Source organism: Pelobates fuscus, chromosome 9, assembly GCF_036172605.1.
Source record: "Pelobates fuscus isolate aPelFus1 chromosome 9, aPelFus1.pri, whole genome shotgun sequence".
Classification (NCBI taxonomy): Eukaryota; Metazoa; Chordata; class Amphibia; order Anura; family Pelobatidae; genus Pelobates; species Pelobates fuscus.
The window spans coordinates 17,578,425-17,600,839 of NC_086325.1; the positions used below are offsets into that span (position 1 = coordinate 17,578,425).

At 40.5% G+C, this 22,415-nt stretch overlaps 1 protein-coding gene and 1 non-coding gene across 2 annotated transcripts; one reads left to right on the forward strand and one right to left on the reverse strand.

Moving 5' to 3' along the window:
• Positions 1 to 12,637: 12,637 nt before the first annotated feature.
• On the reverse strand, positions 12,638 to 12,710 carry TRNAK-CUU (transfer RNA lysine (anticodon CUU)). The gene has a single exon. It is a non-coding gene; the product is annotated as a tRNA-Lys (tRNA).
• Positions 12,711 to 12,902: 192 nt separating this feature from the next.
• NRM (nurim) lies at positions 12,903 to 21,138 on the forward strand. The gene is made up of 4 exons (XM_063431322.1): positions 12,903 to 13,158; positions 15,240 to 15,439; positions 16,602 to 16,778; positions 19,658 to 21,138. The coding sequence occupies exons 1-4, from the start codon at positions 12,984 to 12,986 to the stop codon at positions 19,958 to 19,960; spliced, it is 855 nt and encodes a 284-aa protein (XP_063287392.1). The 5' UTR covers positions 12,903 to 12,983; the 3' UTR covers positions 19,961 to 21,138.
• Positions 21,139 to 22,415: the final 1,277 nt, after the last annotated feature.

Genomic DNA, 22,415 nt, shown 5'->3' on the forward strand with positions numbered 1-22,415 from the left:
ATGACTTTCACCTATCTGATCCTTCCTATCTTTTTATCCCAAATGTTATCTCCTTTTAGTTTTTCATCTCTAATTAATTACCTCAATAGCCCCATGTCTCCCCACCCATAATAGTGTGTTTTATTTCTTTTTTTTTTCTAACCTCAGACCTTATATTTCAGACTGGGCCCCTTAAAACAGCATTAACACCCAGCACTCCCAAGCAACCAAGTCCTGCTGAATCTTCAGAGCAGAGACTGGGCCCCTTAAAACAGCATTAACACCCAGCACTCCCAAGCAACCAAGTCCTGCTGAATCTTCAGAGCAGAGACTGGGCCCCTTAAAACAGCATTAACACCCAGCACTCCCAAGCAACCAAGTCCTGCTGAATCTTCAGAGCAGAGACTGGGCCCCTTAAAACAGCATTAACACCCAGCACTCCCAAGCAACCAAGTCCTGCTGAATCTTCAGAGCAGAGACTGGGCCCCTTAAAACAGCATTAACACCCAGCACTCCCAAGCAACCAAGTCCTGCTGAATCTTCAGAGCAGAGGTATCATCTCTGGAAGATCTACTCAAGAATACCTGTATTACTGTTTCCTTTAAACTCTTATTTTAAAATTGTGTTCTATTCCATCTCCCTCCCTATACTATCACTACTTAATTGATACCTATATCTCCCATCCCGATCTTCTGTTCTTGTTTTGCTTAAAGCTGCTGTGATCATGTCATTTTATGTTCATTCTTTAAGACTTTTTGTTAATTGTTTGTTTACCTAGTGTTACTACTCACTGATAATCTTGTAAATTTATGTTCATGGTTTATGACTTTCACCTATCTGATCCTTCCTATCTTTTTATCCCAAATGTTATCTCCTTTTAGTTTTTCATCTCTAATTAATTACCTCAATAGCCCCATGTCTCCCCACCCATAATAGTGTGTTTTATTTCTTTTTTTTTTCTAACCTCAGACCTTATATTTCAGACTGGGCCCCTTAAAACAGCATTAACACCCAGCACTCCCAAGCAACCAAGTCCTGCTGAATCTTCAGAGCAGAGGTATCATCTCTGGAAGATCTACTCAAGAATACCTGTATTACTGTTTCCTTTAAACTCTTATTTTAAAATTGTGTTCTATTCCATCTCCCTCCCTATACTATCACTACTTAATTGATACCTATATCTCCCATCCCGATCTTCTGTTCTTGTTTTGCTTAAAGCTGCTGTGATCATGTCATTTTATGTTCATTCTTTAAGACTTTTTGTTAATTGTTTGTTTACCTAGTGTTACTACTCACTGATAATCTTGTAAATTTATGTTCATGGTTTATGACTTTCACCTATCTGATCCTTCCTATCTTTTTATCCCAAATGTTATCTCCTTTTAGTTTTTCATCTCTAATTAATTACCTCAATAGCCCCATGTCTCCCCACCCATAATAGTGTGTTTTATTTCTTTTTTTTTTCTAACCTCAGACCTTATATTTCAGACTGGGCCCCTTAAAACAGCATTAACACCCAGCACTCCCAAGCAACCAAGTCCTGCTGAATCTTCAGAGCAGAGACTGGGCCCCTTAAAACAGCATTAACACCCAGCACTCCCAAGCAACCAAGTCCTGCTGAATCTTCAGAGCAGAGACTGGGCCCCTTAAAACAGCATTAACACCCAGCACTCCCAAGCAACCAAGTCCTGCTGAATCTTCAGAGCAGAGACTGGGCCCCTTAAAACAGCATTAACACCCAGCACTCCCAAGCAACCAAGTCCTGCTGAATCTTCAGAGCAGAGACTGGGCCCCTTAAAACAGCATTAACACCCAGCACTCCCAAGCAACCAAGTCCTGCTGAATCTTCAGAGCAGAGGTATCATCTCTGGAAGATCTACTCAAGAATACCTGTATTACTGTTTCCTTTAAACTCTTATTTTAAAATTGTGTTCTATTCCATCTCCCTCCCTATACTATCACTACTTAATTGATACCTATATCTCCCATCCCGATCTTCTGTTCTTGTTTTGCTTAAAGCTGCTGTGATCATGTCATTTTATGTTCATTCTTTAAGACTTTTTGTTAATTGTTTGTTTACCTAGTGTTACTACTCACTGATAATCTTGTAAATTTATGTTCATGGTTTATGACTTTCACCTATCTGATCCTTCCTATCTTTTTATCCCAAATGTTATCTCCTTTTAGTTTTTCATCTCTAATTAATTACCTCAATAGCCCCATGTCTCCCCACCCATAATAGTGTGTTTTATTTCTTTTTTTTTTCTAACCTCAGACCTTATATTTCAGACTGGGCCCCTTAAAACAGCATTAACACCCAGCACTCCCAAGCAACCAAGTCCTGCTGAATCTTCAGAGCAGAGGTATCATCTCTGGAAGATCTACTCAAGAATACCTGTATTACTGTTTCCTTTAAACTCTTATTTTAAAATTGTGTTCTATTCCATCTCCCTCCCTATACTATCACTACTTAATTGATACCTATATCTCCCATCCCGATCTTCTGTTCTTGTTTTGCTTAAAGCTGCTGTGATCATGTCATTTTATGTTCATTCTTTAAGACTTTTTGTTAATTGTTTGTTTACCTAGTGTTACTACTCACTGATAATCTTGTAAATTTATGTTCATGGTTTATGACTTTCACCTATCTGATCCTTCCTATCTTTTTATCCCAAATGTTATCTCCTTTTAGTTTTTCATCTCTAATTAATTACCTCAATAGCCCCATGTCTCCCCACCCATAATAGTGTGTTTTATTTCTTTTTTTTTTCTAACCTCAGACCTTATATTTCAGACTGGGCCCCTTAAAACAGCATTAACACCCAGCACTCCCAAGCAACCAAGTCCTGCTGAATCTTCAGAGCAGAGGTATCATCTCTGGAAGATCTACTCAAGAATACCTGTATTACTGTTTCCTTTAAACTCTTATTTTAAAATTGTGTTCTATTCCATCTCCCTCCCTATACTATCACTACTTAATTGATACCTATATCTCCCATCCCGATCTTCTGTTCTTGTTTTGCTTAAAGCTGCTGTGATCATGTCATTTTATGTTCATTCTTTAAGACTTTTTGTTAATTGTTTGTTTACCTAGTGTTACTACTCACTGATAATCTTGTAAATTTATGTTCATGGTTTATGACTTTCACCTATCTGATCCTTCCTATCTTTTTATCCCAAATGTTATCTCCTTTTAGTTTTTCATCTCTAATTAATTACCTCAATAGCCCCATGTCTCCCCACCCATAATAGTGTGTTTTATTTCTTTTTTTTTTCTAACCTCAGACCTTATATTTCAGACTGGGCCCCTTAAAACAGCATTAACACCCAGCACTCCCAAGCAACCAAGTCCTGCTGAATCTTCAGAGCAGAGGTATCATCTCTGGAAGATCTACTCAAGAATACCTGTATTACTGTTTCCTTTAAACTCTTATTTTAAAATTGTGTTCTATTCCATCTCCCTCCCTATACTATCACTACTTAATTGATACCTATATCTCCCATCCCGATCTTCTGTTCTTGTTTTGCTTAAAGCTGCTGTGATCATGTCATTTTATGTTCATTCTTTAAGACTTTTTGTTAATTGTTTGTTTACCTAGTGTTACTACTCACTGATAATCTTGTAAATTTATGTTCATGGTTTATGACTTTCACCTATCTGATCCTTCCTATCTTTTTATCCCAAATGTTATCTCCTTTTAGTTTTTCATCTCTAATTAATTACCTCAATAGCCCCATGTCTCCCCACCCATAATAGTGTGTTTTATTTCTTTTTTTTTTCTAACCTCAGACCTTATATTTCAGACTGGGCCCCTTAAAACAGCATTAACACCCAGCACTCCCAAGCAACCAAGTCCTGCTGAATCTTCAGAGCAGAGACTGGGCCCCTTAAAACAGCATTAACACCCAGCACTCCCAAGCAACCAAGTCCTGCTGAATCTTCAGAGCAGAGACTGGGCCCCTTAAAACAGCATTAACACCCAGCACTCCCAAGCAACCAAGTCCTGCTGAATCTTCAGAGCAGAGACTGGGCCCCTTAAAACAGCATTAACACCCAGCACTCCCAAGCAACCAAGTCCTGCTGAATCTTCAGAGCAGAGACTGGGCCCCTTAAAACAGCATTAACACCCAGCACTCCCAAGCAACCAAGTCCTGCTGAATCTTCAGAGCAGAGGTATCATCTCTGGAAGATCTACTCAAGAATACCTGTATTACTGTTTCCTTTAAACTCTTATTTTAAAATTGTGTTCTATTCCATCTCCCTCCCTATACTATCACTACTTAATTGATACCTATATCTCCCATCCCGATCTTCTGTTCTTGTTTTGCTTAAAGCTGCTGTGATCATGTCATTTTATGTTCATTCTTTAAGACTTTTTGTTAATTGTTTGTTTACCTAGTGTTACTACTCACTGATAATCTTGTAAATTTATGTTCATGGTTTATGACTTTCACCTATCTGATCCTTCCTATCTTTTTATCCCAAATGTTATCTCCTTTTAGTTTTTCATCTCTAATTAATTACCTCAATAGCCCCATGTCTCCCCACCCATAATAGTGTGTTTTATTTCTTTTTTTTTTCTAACCTCAGACCTTATATTTCAGACTGGGCCCCTTAAAACAGCATTAACACCCAGCACTCCCAAGCAACCAAGTCCTGCTGAATCTTCAGAGCAGAGGTATCATCTCTGGAAGATCTACTCAAGAATACCTGTATTACTGTTTCCTTTAAACTCTTATTTTAAAATTGTGTTCTATTCCATCTCCCTCCCTATACTATCACTACTTAATTGATACCTATATCTCCCATCCCGATCTTCTGTTCTTGTTTTGCTTAAAGCTGCTGTGATCATGTCATTTTATGTTCATTCTTTAAGACTTTTTGTTAATTGTTTGTTTACCTAGTGTTACTACTCACTGATAATCTTGTAAATTTATGTTCATGGTTTATGACTTTCACCTATCTGATCCTTCCTATCTTTTTATCCCAAATGTTATCTCCTTTTAGTTTTTCATCTCTAATTAATTACCTCAATAGCCCCATGTCTCCCCACCCATAATAGTGTGTTTTATTTCTTTTTTTTTTCTAACCTCAGACCTTATATTTCAGACTGGGCCCCTTAAAACAGCATTAACACCCAGCACTCCCAAGCAACCAAGTCCTGCTGAATCTTCAGAGCAGAGACTGGGCCCCTTAAAACAGCATTAACACCCAGCACTCCCAAGCAACCAAGTCCTGCTGAATCTTCAGAGCAGAGACTGGGCCCCTTAAAACAGCATTAACACCCAGCACTCCCAAGCAACCAAGTCCTGCTGAATCTTCAGAGCAGAGACTGGGCCCCTTAAAACAGCATTAACACCCAGCACTCCCAAGCAACCAAGTCCTGCTGAATCTTCAGAGCAGAGACTGGGCCCCTTAAAACAGCATTAACACCCAGCACTCCCAAGCAACCAAGTCCTGCTGAATCTTCAGAGCAGAGGTATCATCTCTGGAAGATCTACTCAAGAATACCTGTATTACTGTTTCCTTTAAACTCTTATTTTAAAATTGTGTTCTATTCCATCTCCCTCCCTATACTATCACTACTTAATTGATACCTATATCTCCCATCCCGATCTTCTGTTCTTGTTTTGCTTAAAGCTGCTGTGATCATGTCATTTTATGTTCATTCTTTAAGACTTTTTGTTAATTGTTTGTTTACCTAGTGTTACTACTCACTGATAATCTTGTAAATTTATGTTCATGGTTTATGACTTTCACCTATCTGATCCTTCCTATCTTTTTATCCCAAATGTTATCTCCTTTTAGTTTTTCATCTCTAATTAATTACCTCAATAGCCCCATGTCTCCCCACCCATAATAGTGTGTTTTATTTCTTTTTTTTTTCTAACCTCAGACCTTATATTTCAGACTGGGCCCCTTAAAACAGCATTAACACCCAGCACTCCCAAGCAACCAAGTCCTGCTGAATCTTCAGAGCAGAGGTATCATCTCTGGAAGATCTACTCAAGAATACCTGTATTACTGTTTCCTTTAAACTCTTATTTTAAAATTGTGTTCTATTCCATCTCCCTCCCTATACTATCACTACTTAATTGATACCTATATCTCCCATCCCGATCTTCTGTTCTTGTTTTGCTTAAAGCTGCTGTGATCATGTCATTTTATGTTCATTCTTTAAGACTTTTTGTTAATTGTTTGTTTACCTAGTGTTACTACTCACTGATAATCTTGTAAATTTATGTTCATGGTTTATGACTTTCACCTATCTGATCCTTCCTATCTTTTTATCCCAAATGTTATCTCCTTTTAGTTTTTCATCTCTAATTAATTACCTCAATAGCCCCATGTCTCCCCACCCATAATAGTGTGTTTTATTTCTTTTTTTTTTCTAACCTCAGACCTTATATTTCAGACTGGGCCCCTTAAAACAGCATTAACACCCAGCACTCCCAAGCAACCAAGTCCTGCTGAATCTTCAGAGCAGAGGTATCATCTCTGGAAGATCTACTCAAGAATACCTGTATTACTGTTTCCTTTAAACTCTTATTTTAAAATTGTGTTCTATTCCATCTCCCTCCCTATACTATCACTACTTAATTGATACCTATATCTCCCATCCCGATCTTCTGTTCTTGTTTTGCTTAAAGCTGCTGTGATCATGTCATTTTATGTTCATTCTTTAAGACTTTTTGTTAATTGTTTGTTTACCTAGTGTTACTACTCACTGATAATCTTGTAAATTTATGTTCATGGTTTATGACTTTCACCTATCTGATCCTTCCTATCTTTTTATCCCAAATGTTATCTCCTTTTAGTTTTTCATCTCTAATTAATTACCTCAATAGCCCCATGTCTCCCCACCCATAATAGTGTGTTTTATTTCTTTTTTTTTTCTAACCTCAGACCTTATATTTCAGACTGGGCCCCTTAAAACAGCATTAACACCCAGCACTCCCAAGCAACCAAGTCCTGCTGAATCTTCAGAGCAGAGGTATCATCTCTGGAAGATCTACTCAAGAATACCTGTATTACTGTTTCCTTTAAACTCTTATTTTAAAATTGTGTTCTATTCCATCTCCCTCCCTATACTATCACTACTTAATTGATACCTATATCTCCCATCCCGATCTTCTGTTCTTGTTTTGCTTAAAGCTGCTGTGATCATGTCATTTTATGTTCATTCTTTAAGACTTTTTGTTAATTGTTTGTTTACCTAGTGTTACTACTCACTGATAATCTTGTAAATTTATGTTCATGGTTTATGACTTTCACCTATCTGATCCTTCCTATCTTTTTATCCCAAATGTTATCTCCTTTTAGTTTTTCATCTCTAATTAATTACCTCAATAGCCCCATGTCTCCCCACCCATAATAGTGTGTTTTATTTCTTTTTTTTTTCTAACCTCAGACCTTATATTTCAGACTGGGCCCCTTAAAACAGCATTAACACCCAGCACTCCCAAGCAACCAAGTCCTGCTGAATCTTCAGAGCAGAGGTATCATCTCTGGAAGATTGCCCACCCATCCCGCCCCATGGTCGACAACTTACTTATAGATAGTGCACATCAGCTGGTTTCCTTAACACACCAATCAAATCACTAAACCTCTCCTCACCTGAATATATTTAACACACTGCATCCTTACATTGGTTTAATCACTCATTGATATTTGTGTGTTTGTATATATGATCTACAAATCTATATAATACACTTTTTCTAATGTTCTCCCTTCTATTTTTCACTTTAACACTAACTTCTCTCATCACTAAAATATCGCTATCCTTTCACTCACCTATCCCTAGCAACACCATAATTATTACTTCAACCTTACTCCCCTCCCCTCTCTATTCAGCCCATGCACTCTACACATACCTTTCCAGCCTATCTCCACCAACTCCTCACAAATCCTCTACATACATACCATCCTACAAAACTTTCAAATCCTACTCCCACCTTCACTTCCTTTCTATCCTTCTGCTCCTAGCTGCTGGTGATGTCTCTCCTAACCCCGGCCCCCTCGCAACAAACTCAGCACATACTAACCCAAGGATCCACACTAATCTCATACCCATCTCATGTTCCTCTAAATCCTCCTTCAATACTGCCCTCTGGAACGCACGCTCTGTTTGCAATATAACTAAATCCACTGCTGTCCATGACTTCTTCATCTCTTGTTCTATAGATTTACTAGCCATAACAGAAACCTGGCTCTCCCCCTCTGACACTGCCACCCCTGCATCTTTGTCCTTCGGTGGTCTCCAACTTACCCACAACCCAAGAAACTCTGAATGTAAAGGTGGTGGTGTTGGGTTTCTCCTCTCCCCTCACTGCTCTTTTAAACCTCTTCCCACCCCCCCTTCTCTCTCTTTCCCATCATTTGAAATACACTCAATTCGCCTTTTCAAACCCTTCTCTGCTAACATTGCTGTTATTTACCGCCCCCCTGGTTCCCCTCTTCTCTTCCTTGACCACTTTGCTGCCTGGCTACCCTATTTCCTCTCTTCTAACATTCCATCCCTAATTCTCGGGGACTTCAATATTCCTATAAACCCACCTTTGACCTCTGCAGCCACCAAACTACTTTCCATCACTTCCTCCCTCGGGCTATCGCAGTGGGCAGATTCTCCCACCCATGTAGCTGGCAATACCCTTGACCTAATCTTCACTTATGCATGTACAGTATCTAATATCTGCAACACTCCATATCCACTCTCTGATCACCACCTCTTATCATTTGCTCTCACATACCCCCTCACCCAAAAACCTCAGCCTAACCCCCCTCAACTCAGGAGGGACCTTAATTCTCTTGATCTCCAACAGTTGTCATCTGACATTGATTCACAACTGCTGTCCATCCCTTCCCTCTCCTGTCCTTCACAGGCCATCTCCATATATAACTCTACTCTTACATCTGCCTTGAACACTGCAGCGCCACTCCAAACAAGCACCTCAAGGAGGACCCGCCCCCAACCATGGCATACTAAATCAACGCGCTACCTGCAAAGATGCTCCCGTTGTGCTGAACGCTCCTGGAGGAAGTCTCGTACACAATCAGACTTTCTCCATTATAGATTCATATTGTGCTCATACAGTGCAGCCCTTGCCCTTGCCAAACAGTCCTATTTTTCCACTCTCATTAGTTCATGTTCCCGCAACCCCAGGCGTCTCTTTCACACCTTTAATTCTCTTCTTCACACTGCTGTGGCCACCCCCAAAACAAACCTTACTGCTGATAACTTCGCATGTTACTTCACTGACAAGATTGAACAGCTAAGGAAAGAATTCTCCCCTCCTTGCCTTTCTGTTTCTCAATCACACATAGATCATGCCTTTCCTACCCTTCAGACATTCTCCCCAGCTACTGACCAAGAGGTGGCTGCTCTTCTTTGCTCCTCTCGCCCCACCACTTGCCCGCTCGATCCTGTCCCATCTCACCTTATTAGATCTCTCTCCACTTGTCTCGTGCCTTCTTTAACACACATCTTCAACTGCTCGCTCTCCTCTGGCATCGTCCCTGCTGACCTTAAACATGCCACTGTAGTACCTATACTAAAAAAACCATCCCTCGACCCATCCACCCCCTCTAACTACCGTCCCATATCCCTGCTCCCTTTTTCCTCAAAGCTTCTGGAAAGACTTGTCTTTACCCGTGTGTCTCATTTCCTCAATTCCAACTCTCTCCTTGACCCTCTTCAATCTGGCTTCCGCCCTCTCCACTCTACAGAGACTGCCCTTATCAAAGTTACTAACGACCTAATCGCAGCTAAATCCAAAGGCCACTACTCCATACTAATTCTTCTTGACCTCTCAGCGGCCTTTGACACCGTTGATCATGCTCTCCTTCTTCAAACTCTTCAATCGCTTGGTCTCTGTGACTCTGTCCTCTCGTGGTTTTCCTCCTATCTCTCCCAACGCTCATTCAGTGTCTCCTTTTCTAATGATACCTCCTCCCCTTGCCCTGTCTCAGTTGGAGTTCCCCAAGGCTCCGTCCTTGGTCCCCTTCTATTTTCTCTTTATACTGCCTCTCTTGGCAAACTTATTACCTCTTTTGGATTTCACTACCACCTGTACGCTGATGACACCCAACTATATCTCTCCTCCCCGGACCTCTCCCCTGCCGTCCTGCAACGTGTCACTGCTTGCCTTTCTTCCATCTCTGACTGGATGTCCTCCCGCTTTCTGAAACTCAATCTCTCAAAAACTGAGCTCCTTGTCTTTCCTCCTCCTAATACTGATCCTCCTCTTTCGCTCTCCCTCCAAGTTTGTGGTACCAACATCAGTCCATCCTTGCAAGCACGCTGTCTTGGCGTCATACTTGACTCTGGTCTCACCTTTGAGCCTCACATCCAGCATGTTGCCAAATCCTGTAGATTCCATCTTAAAAACATAGCCCGCATCCGCCCCTTTCTTGCACCAGATACTACCAAGGAGCTTGTCCATGCTCTAGTAATTTCCCGCATGGATTATTGTAACGCTCTCCTGATTGGTCTCCCCAATAGCCGTACTGCACCCTTACAGTCCGTAATGAATGCTGCTGCTAGATTGATTTTCCTCTCTAGTCGTTTCTCTCACACCTCACCCCTCTGCCAGTCCTTACATTGGCTTCCTGTATGCTATAGGAGTCAATTCAAGGTACTAACTCACACCTATAAAGCACTGAACAACTCTAGCCCCTCTTATATCTCCTCACAGATCCATAGGTATGTCCCTTCTCGGTCTCTCCGTTCTGCCCGTGACCACCTCCTGTCCGTTGTCCGCACTCGTACGGCCAACTCGCGCTTGCAGGACTTCTCACGGGCGGCTCCCTTCCTATGGAATAGCCTGCCTACCGCCATCAGACTCTCCCCTAGTCTTGCATCTTTTAAGAAGTGCCTTAAAACCCATCTCTTTAGGAAAGCTTATGGCCTCCAAGACTAACCCTTACCTCACATACCTGTCTCTTTCCCTCTCCTAAAGGGCAGCCCACCTTATTTGATTGTAAATTCCTGTCCTAATGTGTTTTACACCCCACCTCCTATAGAATGTAAGCTCGTTTGAGCAGGGTCCTCTTCAACCTATTGTTCCTGTAAGTTTATTTGTAATTGTCCTATTTATAGTTGAATCCCCCTCTCATAATATTGTAAAGCGCTACGGAATCTGTTGGCGCTATATAAATGGCAATAATAAATAATAAAATAAGTGTGTCTGTCAGAGTGTGTGATTCTGTCAGTGAGTATATGTGTGTCTGTGTGTCTGTGTGTGTGTCTGTGTGTGTCTGTGTCTGTCTGTGAGTGTGTGTGTCTGTCTGTGAGTGTGTGTGTCTGTCTGTGAGTGTGTCTGTCTGTCTGTCTGTGTGTCTGTCTGTCTGTGAATGAGTGTGTGTCTGTCTGTGAATGAGTGTGTGTGTCTGTCTGTGAATGTGTGTGTCTGTCTGTGAATGAGTGTGTGTGTCTGTCTGTGAATGTGTGTGTCTGTGAATGAGTGTGTCTGTCTGTGAGTGTGTGTGTCTGTCTGTGAGTGTGTGTCTGTGTGTGTGTGTCTGTGTGTCTGTCTGTGAATGAGTGTGTGTGTCTGTCTGTCTGTGAATGTGTGTGTGTCTGTGAATGTGTGTGTCTGTCTGTGAATGAGTGTGTGTGTCTGTGAATGAGTGTGTCTGTCTGTGAATGTGTGTGTGTGTGTGTTGGTCAGTATTGCATTGGCTGCGACTGGACAGGAGTACCTGGAGGTGCATGGAGGCACGCAACGCCATGTGACATCAACGTGCTCCAGCTTCACAGGGTTTCAAGAAGTAGCGGGAGGATCAGATTTGGCACAGGGTGGTAGAGAGTGATGCTGTGGTTTAGTAGAGGGGGATGCTGGTTTTTTTTTTATACTGTTTTTTTTTTAAATAAACCTACGTTTCTATGAAAATTTAAGGTATTGTTTTTTTGCGGCCCACATAAACTTAAACCTTGTTTATGTGGCATGTGCCAGACTTTGAGTTTGACATGCTTGCTGTACTACCTTACTCTGTATTCATTATCCCTAGATTTGGGTAGAACTACCAGATTTTCATATACAGACATTATAGCTCCACTCAGGATAATTTTTTGTAAATATGTACGTTGTTATTTCTGTTTGAATTTTGTTTTCCTTTTCTTTTTGTTGTGGTGACTTATTTCACCTCTATTTTTAGAGATACCTAGCCTAATTGGTTGATATTTGCCACCAACGATACAGTTATTATTCCTCGCTCTCTCCTGGCAGTTTTCTTAACCTTTTTCTTTGGTGCATAGATCACGACTTAATTCTCTCCCTCGACTGGATCAGCTGCAGTGACGTGTTTCGACGTATAAATAAATATAATAATGGTTAGTTCAATGGCTTTTTTAATCTTATTAAAATATATATATATATATATTTTTTTTTATAAAAAGTGAGCCATTAAATCTAAAAAAAAAATAAGCAGTTTATAGTTTATACACAATAATAATAATTACCAACGGAATTAATTAAAATTAAAAAAAATGCAAAGGGTTAAAATAATAATTAACAACAACCAACAAAGGAAATAAATCGACATAAATGGAGCATAATAATTATCAATAAGAAAAGAAATAATAAAATACTAAAATGAGTTATATAATAATAATAATAGCAAATAAACAATAAGTATATAGCTTATAAAAAATATCTGCGCCCAACGTGGGGCTCGAACCCACGACCCTGAGATTAAGAGTCTCATGCTCTACCGACTGAGCTAGCCGGGCAGATGGTACAATGCTTGGAACATGCCACCTGCATGCCTAGTGTATCAATGTGTGGATCTGTTATAGTTACAGAATAGGGGAGTTTGTGGAAGCACTCTGCATTAGTAAAGATACGAGGTAGGAAAAACACCCCTCCTGAATTGGGTGCGTCTATGCAGAGCCTTTCGCCCACAGCAATGGGGGCGGGGCTCTGAGCGTGATGTCACGGAAGCGGGCGTGGCTTGGGCAGGAGGCCGGATCCTCGGTACTCAAGTGAATTGTCAGCCCGGGAGAATGTCCGCTGATCCCCTACCGCCACCCGCGGCTTCCCCGGGGCCTGCTCTGCCGACCTGCATAGCGCTGGCCCTGGTCTCCCTGCTGTGCTTCGTGGCCGGATTCGGGACGGGGGCCGAGTTCGTGCGATTCCTGTCCTTCGGGGCGATATTTAAAAATATCAGCGGAGAGTCAGGTGGGAAACATGGCGGAGGCTCGGGGGGAAGGGGTAACACAGGCTGGGGAGTGAGGGGTGGGGGGGCTGAAGGGGTAATTCACCGGCTGGGAAGTGAGAGGGGGGCAGCGGGCGTGAAGTGGTAATTTACCGGCGGGGGGGCGGGAGTGAGGGGCTGAAGGGGTAATTTTCCGGCGGGGAGGGGTGGGCTGTAGTGGTAACTTACCGGCTGGGATGGGGGGGGTGAGGGGCTGAAGTGGTAAACCCAGTTAGTCCTTATTCCAATCATTTATAAATAAATAAATAAACAGACATGTAGGTAAATACAGAGCAATTCAGAGAGAATTTCATTTTAGTCATTATCAATAATGTATGCTAAAAATAAGCATTAGGAAAATATCCCACTTCTGCCACCATGCACAAACCAATAACAATAATTTAATATAAAGTTATCCCACTGCTAACACCATCCACAAACCAATAACAATCATTAATATAATGTTATCCTGCCGCTAACACCATCCACAAACCAATAACAATCATTAATATAATGTTATCCTGCCGCTAACACCATCCACAAACCAATAACAATCATTAATATAATGTTATCCCACTTTTGCCACCATCCACAAACCAATAACAATCGTTAATATAAAGTTATCCCACTGCTGCCACCATCCACAAACCAATAACAATTGTTAATATAAAGTTATCCCACTGCTGCCACCATCCACAAACCAATAACAATCGTTAATATAAAGTTATCCCACTTCTGCCACCATCTACAAACCAATAACAATAATTTATATAAAGTTATCCCACCGCTACCACCATCCACCACCCTCAAACCAATAACAATCATTAATATAAAGTTATCCCACTGCTGCCACCATCCACAAACCAATAACAATTGTTAATATAAAGTTATCCCACCCCTACCACCATCCACAAACAAATAAGGTGAGATGGGAGGGTTTATTTTAAATAAACATGGTGGGAGGGAAGATTTTCACATCTGTTGTCGGCATGCTGTATGCGCTGACAACAGACATAATTTATGCCCAGAATTAAGGGCTGCCTTAGTCATATGTGCTGGGGGTGCAATTTGTTCTCAGCACACAAATAAGATTATCTAAGTATGTGGAGTGTTTCACGCTGAAACACTGCACATACAGACTCTTCATGACCACTTCAAATCAGTTAGGTTGTCATGGTAGTTGGAGCGTTCCTTTAAAGGCACACTATAGTCACCAGAACAACTACAGCTTAATTTTAAGAGAAAAGACAGTGTTTACATTGCCCCCCTGGACACCTCCAAGTAGCCACTCCTCAGATGGCCATTGGAGGAGCTTCCTGGCTCAAGGCTGCGCAATAGGCAGCAGTGCCGCTCAGCGTCTTTACGCTCTGCATGGGGACACTGAATTTTTCTCATAGCGATGCATTGATTGAATGCGTCTCTATGAGGAGGCGCTGATAGGCCAAAACGGAATTTGCCACCGCCCCTTGATTTTAGCCAATCCAATGCTTTCCCCATTGGAAAGCATTGGATTGGCTAAAAATCTGAAATTCTGATGTCACCAAGGAGAAGGATCTAGAGCCGGCAGACCCGCACGCTACTAGGAATAATTTTTTTTTTTATTAACTTTTAAGGGGGCTAAGTGGGGGCAAGCCACCTAAATGGTGGGTTAAACACTATAGGGTCAGGAATACATGTTTGTGTTCCTGACCCTATAATGATCCTTTAAATATTCCCATTGTATATTGTAAAGCACTATTGTAATGATACAATACATACATGTTTTATGTAATGTTATATTTGTTATAATGTTGCTTATAAATCAACATGTAACCTAATTATATCGATAGGAGGAATAAGTGAAGTTTACGCTTTTAAACTGGACCATTCCTCCTAGGCTAAGGATAAAGCAGGAACCTTCTCACGTTCTCATTGAGTACAGCAAACCTTCTACAAAGGCATATGATCTATCCATAAGTGGGGAGAATTAAGTCTTAAGGGTGATGGCGGGTGACGGTAAACAGTCCTTGTACACTACAAATAGCGATGTCTTAGCTCTTACCTATTAATTCTCTCTTTGCAACAGGTGAAACCTCGCTGTCATGGGGCGAAGCTGTGGAAGATTCTCAGGTGCTGCGATCCCTTGGGATAGATGTCGCCCTGCTTTTTCTGTTTGTACTCCAGCACAGCATCATGGCCTGGTCGGCAGTGAAGGGTGGAATCACCCGTGTGTTCGGCGTGCTGCAGCGTTCCGTCTATATCCTCTGCACTGCCCTGTCTCTGCAGGTACCGCCACTGATTACTGTATTACTGGGTTAGCAATTAAACGTGAGTGTTAAAAGCCAGAAGTCAGTAAAAAGGGAGATCATCTCCAGCCTGATCCCTAAGTAATGGACTCTCATTCACATAAAAAGCTGCAACACTTTATACTTAAATATCTAGTATTTATACTTAATAGGAATCACCTAGCATGCAGATTCCACCCATTCTGAGGGATAAAAAGATTTTATATTCTGGTTTGTTTCTGTGTTTCTAATTCACGCTAACATGTTCTGAGCCAAACTAGTGCATACACTTCTAATCTTATACCTAGTCAACTCCTCCTAAAAAATGTAGTTGAGCTTGCTTGTCTGTTACAGGTCTGTGCTGTGGTCATGTGTGTAGTGTATTCCCACATGTTAAATATGTTGTCCTACTCTCACATCTAAGTTAAGTCTCATAGCAAGGCAATTAAAAAATATGTAAAAAATAAAAATTCGTTCTTGGTTAAAGCGACACTGGCACCCTCAGAATTTGCAAAGACAGCCTATGGTGACATCACCAATAGGGATCGTGATGGTTGGGGGGAAGGGTCAGGTAAAGGTGAGTTCTACTTTTTGCTGGTGACTGTCGGGATTGACATTATATCTCTGCCCAGTGTCCAAGAAAAATACATACGCTAAATAAGTCCCTACTTTGTCTTATGTTTTTAGTTAGAAATAGATGAAAATGGAAAAAAATAGTTAGAGTAGGGAAGAGGAAGAGATTGGGAAAAGGTAAGTACAGCGTGACAGTGCCATTTTATTAGTGTGTTTTATAGCCACTGTTACTGTCACCATGGGTAGTTGTGGTTTGTTTGTTATGGTAATTCTTATTAACAAATAACCAGAAGTGTCATTATGCCATCTTGAGATTTTAACCTTTTGGTTATTGCAATCAGGTGTACCAACCCATAGCTTTGTGTGTGTGTGTGTGTTCACTCTCAAAATAAGTTGACTTTCTGTGTCTGACCAATCACAGTCTTCCTAACCTAGCTCAATGAGAAGTCTTTGCAAGGCAGGTGCTCTGGGTAATTGCTGCCTCTTGAGGTCAGCTCCACTGAGCTAACCAAACCAGGAAGTAACAGGACTGGTTGAGAGCTGGGGAGGCATAACATTCTAGATTACTGTTCTCTTTCCCTGTCTTCCAGGTAATGATAAGGTCCTGGCAACCCTGCCCACATGGTCCCTACCTGTGGAACGTATCTTCAGATTATTGGAATGCGCTACTGCCTCTGCTGTGTGCCCTCCTGCATACCATCTCTTGGCTGCTGATATTTAGCGTTCTGCTTATCTTCGACTATGCCGAGCTAATGGGCATTAAACAGGTGGGCATAAACCCAGAGGTGATATGTTTTCAATATCCATGGTGCTATTCCTACTGGAACTAGGAATTATACGTCACATTTATTATCCCTAAAGACACTGTCCTGTGTATTAAAATAAAATTATTTTCTTATTTTTGTGTATCTGTATTCGCTGCTTAACTTCTGAGTTAGTCTGTCTTATAATAGTTATTTGGGCTTATTCACAAAGAACTTGGTGAACTCAAAATACAGTGATGGCCTGCACGCAATGATTCTACTGTTCTCCTGGTTATTTAAAGTGGCAGTCTAGGCATAACCATTACAGCACCTTGTAGAAGTTATGGTGTCAGGAGTCCTCTGGTGCGATGTCACTTTAGTTAAACAGTTTTCAAACAAGTTGGACACTTACCTGGGTCACTTGGGTGCCTCAGCCTCCATTTCTGAAATTTCTAATGGGGAAATTCCTTCCGCTTCTTAATTGATGTCAATCTGTCCATGTTTGGCCAAAAGTGACTTGCTGAGAGCAGCAACTGACACTCCAAAGAATTTTGTCCAAATAGGGATGATATTGGTATATCTATTACAGAAGGGAGACTTCCACTTTAGCTATCTCAAAAGTGAAGGCCAGACTGGAGGCACCCTGGGAACCTGCGTAAGTGTCAAACCATTCGATAGCTAATTTTTTTTATCATGGGAAGGCACCAGAAGTTTCCAGACACCATAATCGCCGATGCAGGCTGTATTAGTTATAGTAGAAATGGTAAGAGAATGAGACAGCGCTGGTCAACTTACAGGCAGCAACCCTTAAAAGGGAATCCCTCAAAACCCTTTAAAACAAGATAAATAAAAAAATAATACAAAAGGCTGCGCCACAATAAATAATATAGAATAAAAAATAAGCAAAGTCCAAATAAAAAAAGTCAAACTTTTATGTCCTTACGAATGGTCTTTTGTGCAATGATGGTCTTCAGATAGTGTAGTAGTTCCACTTATATGGAAGATAAAAGAGAGGGACAACCAATAGTGCAATATGAATAGCTCAAATAAATTTCCACAACGCGTTTTGTCAAACGACTTTTTCAAATGGAATAACATTGTTAAATAATTGTTAAATAACATTGTTATTCCATTTGAAAAAGTCTGTTGACGAAACGCGTTATGGAAATTTAATATTGTGTATTTTTATATTAAAAGTATTTTGGTCATTTGTTTGTGCCAATTATCTTTTTTTTATATACACATAATTTTTATTCTACCCTGGCCTTTTATTATTTTATCTATTTTTTTTATTTTTATTGGTTTTATAACCTTTTGGAAGTTTCCTGCACCCAAAGAAATCCTAGGTGGGGATCAATCCACCCATGCTGATATCACAGAGCAGTTGGTCTGCTCTCCATTTGTAAGTACGTTTTTAATTAATTTATATTGACACTGTCTTACAGTGAGCACTATTGGCTGTCTCTTTTTTTCTGAGAATTGGACACCAGTGACGGTGAGGTACCCACTACATATCCCATAAGCGGGGATTATACCGCTGTACGCGCTTTACCCTAGAGCTGGATATAAGCTCTTTTAAATTTGAGTTCTCTACCATTATTTTTTATTACGTCCATATTTGAGCTATACATATTGCACTATTGGTTGCCCCTCTCTTTTATCTTCCATATAAGTTGAACTACTACACTATCTGAAGACCCCATCATTGCACAAAAGACCATTCGTAAGGACATAAAAGTTGGACTTTTTTTATTTGGACTTTGCTTATTTTTTATTCTATATTATTTATTGTGGTGCAGCCTTTTCTATTATTGTTTTTATTTGTAGTGGTTATAGTACCTACACTGCCCCTTAAACCGTACTGCTAACAGGCAAAGAATATCTAAACAAGCTATAGCGTGTTTACCACATTATCACATTTGTATGTATAACAAGGGCTTTTTTGGAATTGAACTACAATATAAAAAAAAAGCTGAAAGCCAGGGTTCTGATTGATGAGTGGCTCATGTCTAAATTGATTTTTTGATATAATTGCTAAATAATTAAAGGGTAACTCTAAGCATTATAACCACTGCAGCCTGCTATAGGAGTACCTGGCTCAGTTTCCCGGTAATGTGGCAAACCGTTTGTCCTCTTACTTGGTCCTGCCGGGGGCTGAGGGTCCTCTGTTGCTAGATGTGACGTGCAAAATGCAGACTGCAGAAGCTAGATCCATTTCAACTGCAGAATTTAATCCCAGTTAATGGAGACTTAACCTGACCAAAATAGGGGGCACCCATCTTTCTTTTAATTTATTCCACCCCTTTAATGGAAGGCGATATGCCCTGAATAACTATTAAGAAGGAAACAGCTGAGCTCACCCATCACAAAGGGGTTTGCAGAGGTGATATTATCACAAACTGGTCACTATAATGTCTTTTAAAATGTCAGCTGTTAAACCTGACTGAATCTCTAGTAGTGCACGATTGAGAAGGAAAACAACTCTTCCCAGTATAACCAAAGTAGAATATAAGGTCCAGGATACATATTTAATGGATAAGTTGACTGCTCACTTATTCCAGACTGTAGCTTCTTTTAATCAAAAATGGGAAACTTACTAAGAACTTACCCCCCCCCCCCCCCCCTCCCTAAAACTGTCTTATTCTTTATTTTACCTCCTGACTGTTCTACTCTACTTCTTGTGATCTACTAATGTCATTCAAAAAAACGTATTGTTCGTTATGGTATATTTCGTGATTCTTCGGTGTATAGTAGGTGTGAATGTAACTGTGACAATTGGCTACACGTAAATAAAGAATTTTTAAAAAATCACTCGAATTAAAACTACAGTACCTAAAGGTGGCCACAGGGTGCTGCTGTTGTAACATAATATGTTTGTCTAATGGCATCCCTTTCCTTCACAGGTGTATTATCACTGCTTTGGTATGGGTGATCCTCTCTCACATAAGTCACCACGTGTCGCCCGCCTGTATGCCCATCTCAGACACCCCATCTACCTTGAGCTGCTCCTCATCCTGTGGGCAGTGCCCAGTATGCCCCCCGATCGCTTGCTTCTCTCCTCTTTCCTCACACTGTACCTGTCGCTGGTCCATCGGCTGGATGTGCAGGATTACACCTACCTGCGTTCACAGCTTCAGAAGAAGTTCGTGCTCTTTTCCCGGGAGGAAACTACTAACGAGAGGTGGGGACTGTGGAAGAAAGACTGAAACGAAGGAGATCGACAAACCCAGGAAGAACTGGGACGTAAATGAACTGGATCTGGTTAGGGCAAATCTGTGAGCAGTGTTAGGGCATTAGGAAAATGAGCTTTGGAAGGCAAGGTGAACAAGGAAGATAGACGTATGGAGGGAAAGAATGTGCTTTTCACAAACTAATGCAAGGCTTTGCACAAATGCCAGGAGTTTTGTTTTTTTGTGGTTTTCGAGGAAGGCTTTGTCGCCATGGGACAATTTTAACATAATCTAGATTTTAGTCCATGACTCCTCTGGCCGCCCTTTTTGGGTTCATGTCTCAAATCATTTAGTCGTTATTGGTGCATATTTCCACCCCATGTCTCTTATTTGGATTCCAGGAGAATTAGATCTGCTACTATGTACAAATATTACCCAGCAGCCAACGTCATCTTGCATCTTGAAAGCCATGCTGTGTAATGCAGGATTCAGTGTTCTGGTGCTCTCTAGCTGTCGGGGGGGATGGGAACTCTTAACAGATTGATGTAAAATCATGTCTAGATTATCTCCAGGCCTAGATCGGTCTGCCTGAGTAAACGCAAGTCATAGTATCCTCTACAGAAAATCCCTGAGCTTCTGGCAGTTCCTCAAGGGCAAAATATATAAATACATATCATGATTATCACTTGCACAATAATGGGATTCCATTTTACCGCTGGGAACTATGTGACCAATCACTTTCATGGCCAGGAGTTTGCTTAATGCAATGCTTACCTTTTATTTATTTTATACATACATTAAATGCAGATTATGTTTTAATATTTGCATTTCTAACCAAATATCTGGTACTACTATTTCCAGAGATGCAACGTTTTAAAAGTCCAGCCATCTGTTTACCGTATTCTGCTTGCCAGCTGGCATTCCTGTCGCCTTAGTACAGGGGTAGGCTACCTTCAGCACTCCAGATGTTGTGGACTACATCTCCCATAATGCTCTTAGAGCCATAATACTGGCGAGGCATCAGCAAACATCTGGAGGGCCGAAGGTTGTCTATTCCTGCCCTAGTGGGATGCTTTAATGTGTAAGTTGAAGCCAAGTGCATTATTGGAGTTTAATTAACAGGTAGCCTATAATCTACTGATCCTCATTTTGGCAGACTGGTTGGTTGGTTCCACCAAAAGATTTGGAGTTTATACTTTTTGCAGATATATATATAATTATATATATATATATATATATATATATATATATATTTTTTTTTTAAATAAATCTAACCCACAGAAGCATATTCACTCTGTCAGCAAACGTGGGAATTAATATGGAAATTTTAGGCCTACGTAACAATTTTGATTCTATTTACTATAGAGCTTTGTCTCTGTTCCACTGATTTGATATAAAAAATTGCAGTTCTCATGTCTTTTTCCACGGTTCCTGATGAGTGAATGAATAAAGCAAACGCTTACTTTATCTGCTCATTCAGCCAGCTTTTTATGAGTGTCTCCAGCAAACTAATATTACATATTTTTATGCTTTTTTTTATGTAGAAACAAGAAAATCCTATATTTTAATAAAAATACTAAAAAAGCATTATGTGTTTCTGCTTCTATGATTATAAGAATCTGTCTGTTGGGTTGGATTGTGTCCTGAGGTGGTAACCACTAACTCTGGCACTGCGGTGTTTGTAAACTACATTTCCCATGAAGCTCAATCTAAATCAGGGGTTTCAAACCTTTTATGATCGGAACCCTAATTCTGTACATAGCATTAGCTCCGTGATTATTCTTCGACTGGAACTCCTCACAAACACCTTCATTAACTCATTAAGGACCGATGACAGCCCGTGTCATCATTACAATCTGCTCTTCCAAGATCCTTTTCAGGAATACAATGGCCCATTCAATTAATAATTGCAGGGCTGTATGGAGGTGTCAAAGCAAAATAAACTGGAAAATCCATGCAGACATAAGCCCATTAGGGACCGTGCTGGTATCTCTGCATAATGAGGAATCTGGTTAAGCAATTCCCAATATTCACATGGTATCCATCAGAGTTAAACTGTTTATTTGCTTTTGGCAGTGTTATTCACCAACCTCCTAACTGTACTCTGTACAGACGGCTGGGTTTATTTATCTCTTGTTTTAAGGTGGAAAGGAGGAGAGATTTGTTCATTACTTGTATTTAAAGGTACACTGTAAGTATCATAACCACTGCAGCTCATTGTAGTGTACATGACGCTATAGCCCCCGGTTCTCGTCAAAATTGTTTTGGGAGCCGTTTGTCAAAAACTGTAATTTTTTTGCAACACCCATAGCTCGCTGCATCAAACTGCTCCAAAACTGTCTGAAAGTCAGGGGACAACATCCATAGACTCGTACCACTATAACCACTACAATAAACTGTTGCAGTTATGGCGCTTAGTCCCTTTATATATTTCCTAATATATTTAGTATTTGTACATGACATTGTTTATGAATTTTTATTTCTTCATTTG

Coding starts and splice junctions, on each gene's coding strand:
- NRM (XM_063431322.1), top strand. CDS start 12,984: ATGTCCGCTGATCCCCTACCGCCACCCGCGGCTTCCCCGGGGCCTGCT. Junction 15,440..16,601: donor GCACTGCCCTGTCTCTGCAG/GTACCGCCACTG, acceptor CCTGTCTTCCAG/GTAATGATAAGGTCCTGGCA. Junction 16,779..19,657: donor AGCTAATGGGCATTAAACAG/GTGGGCATAAAC, acceptor TTTCCTTCACAG/GTGTATTATCACTGCTTTGG.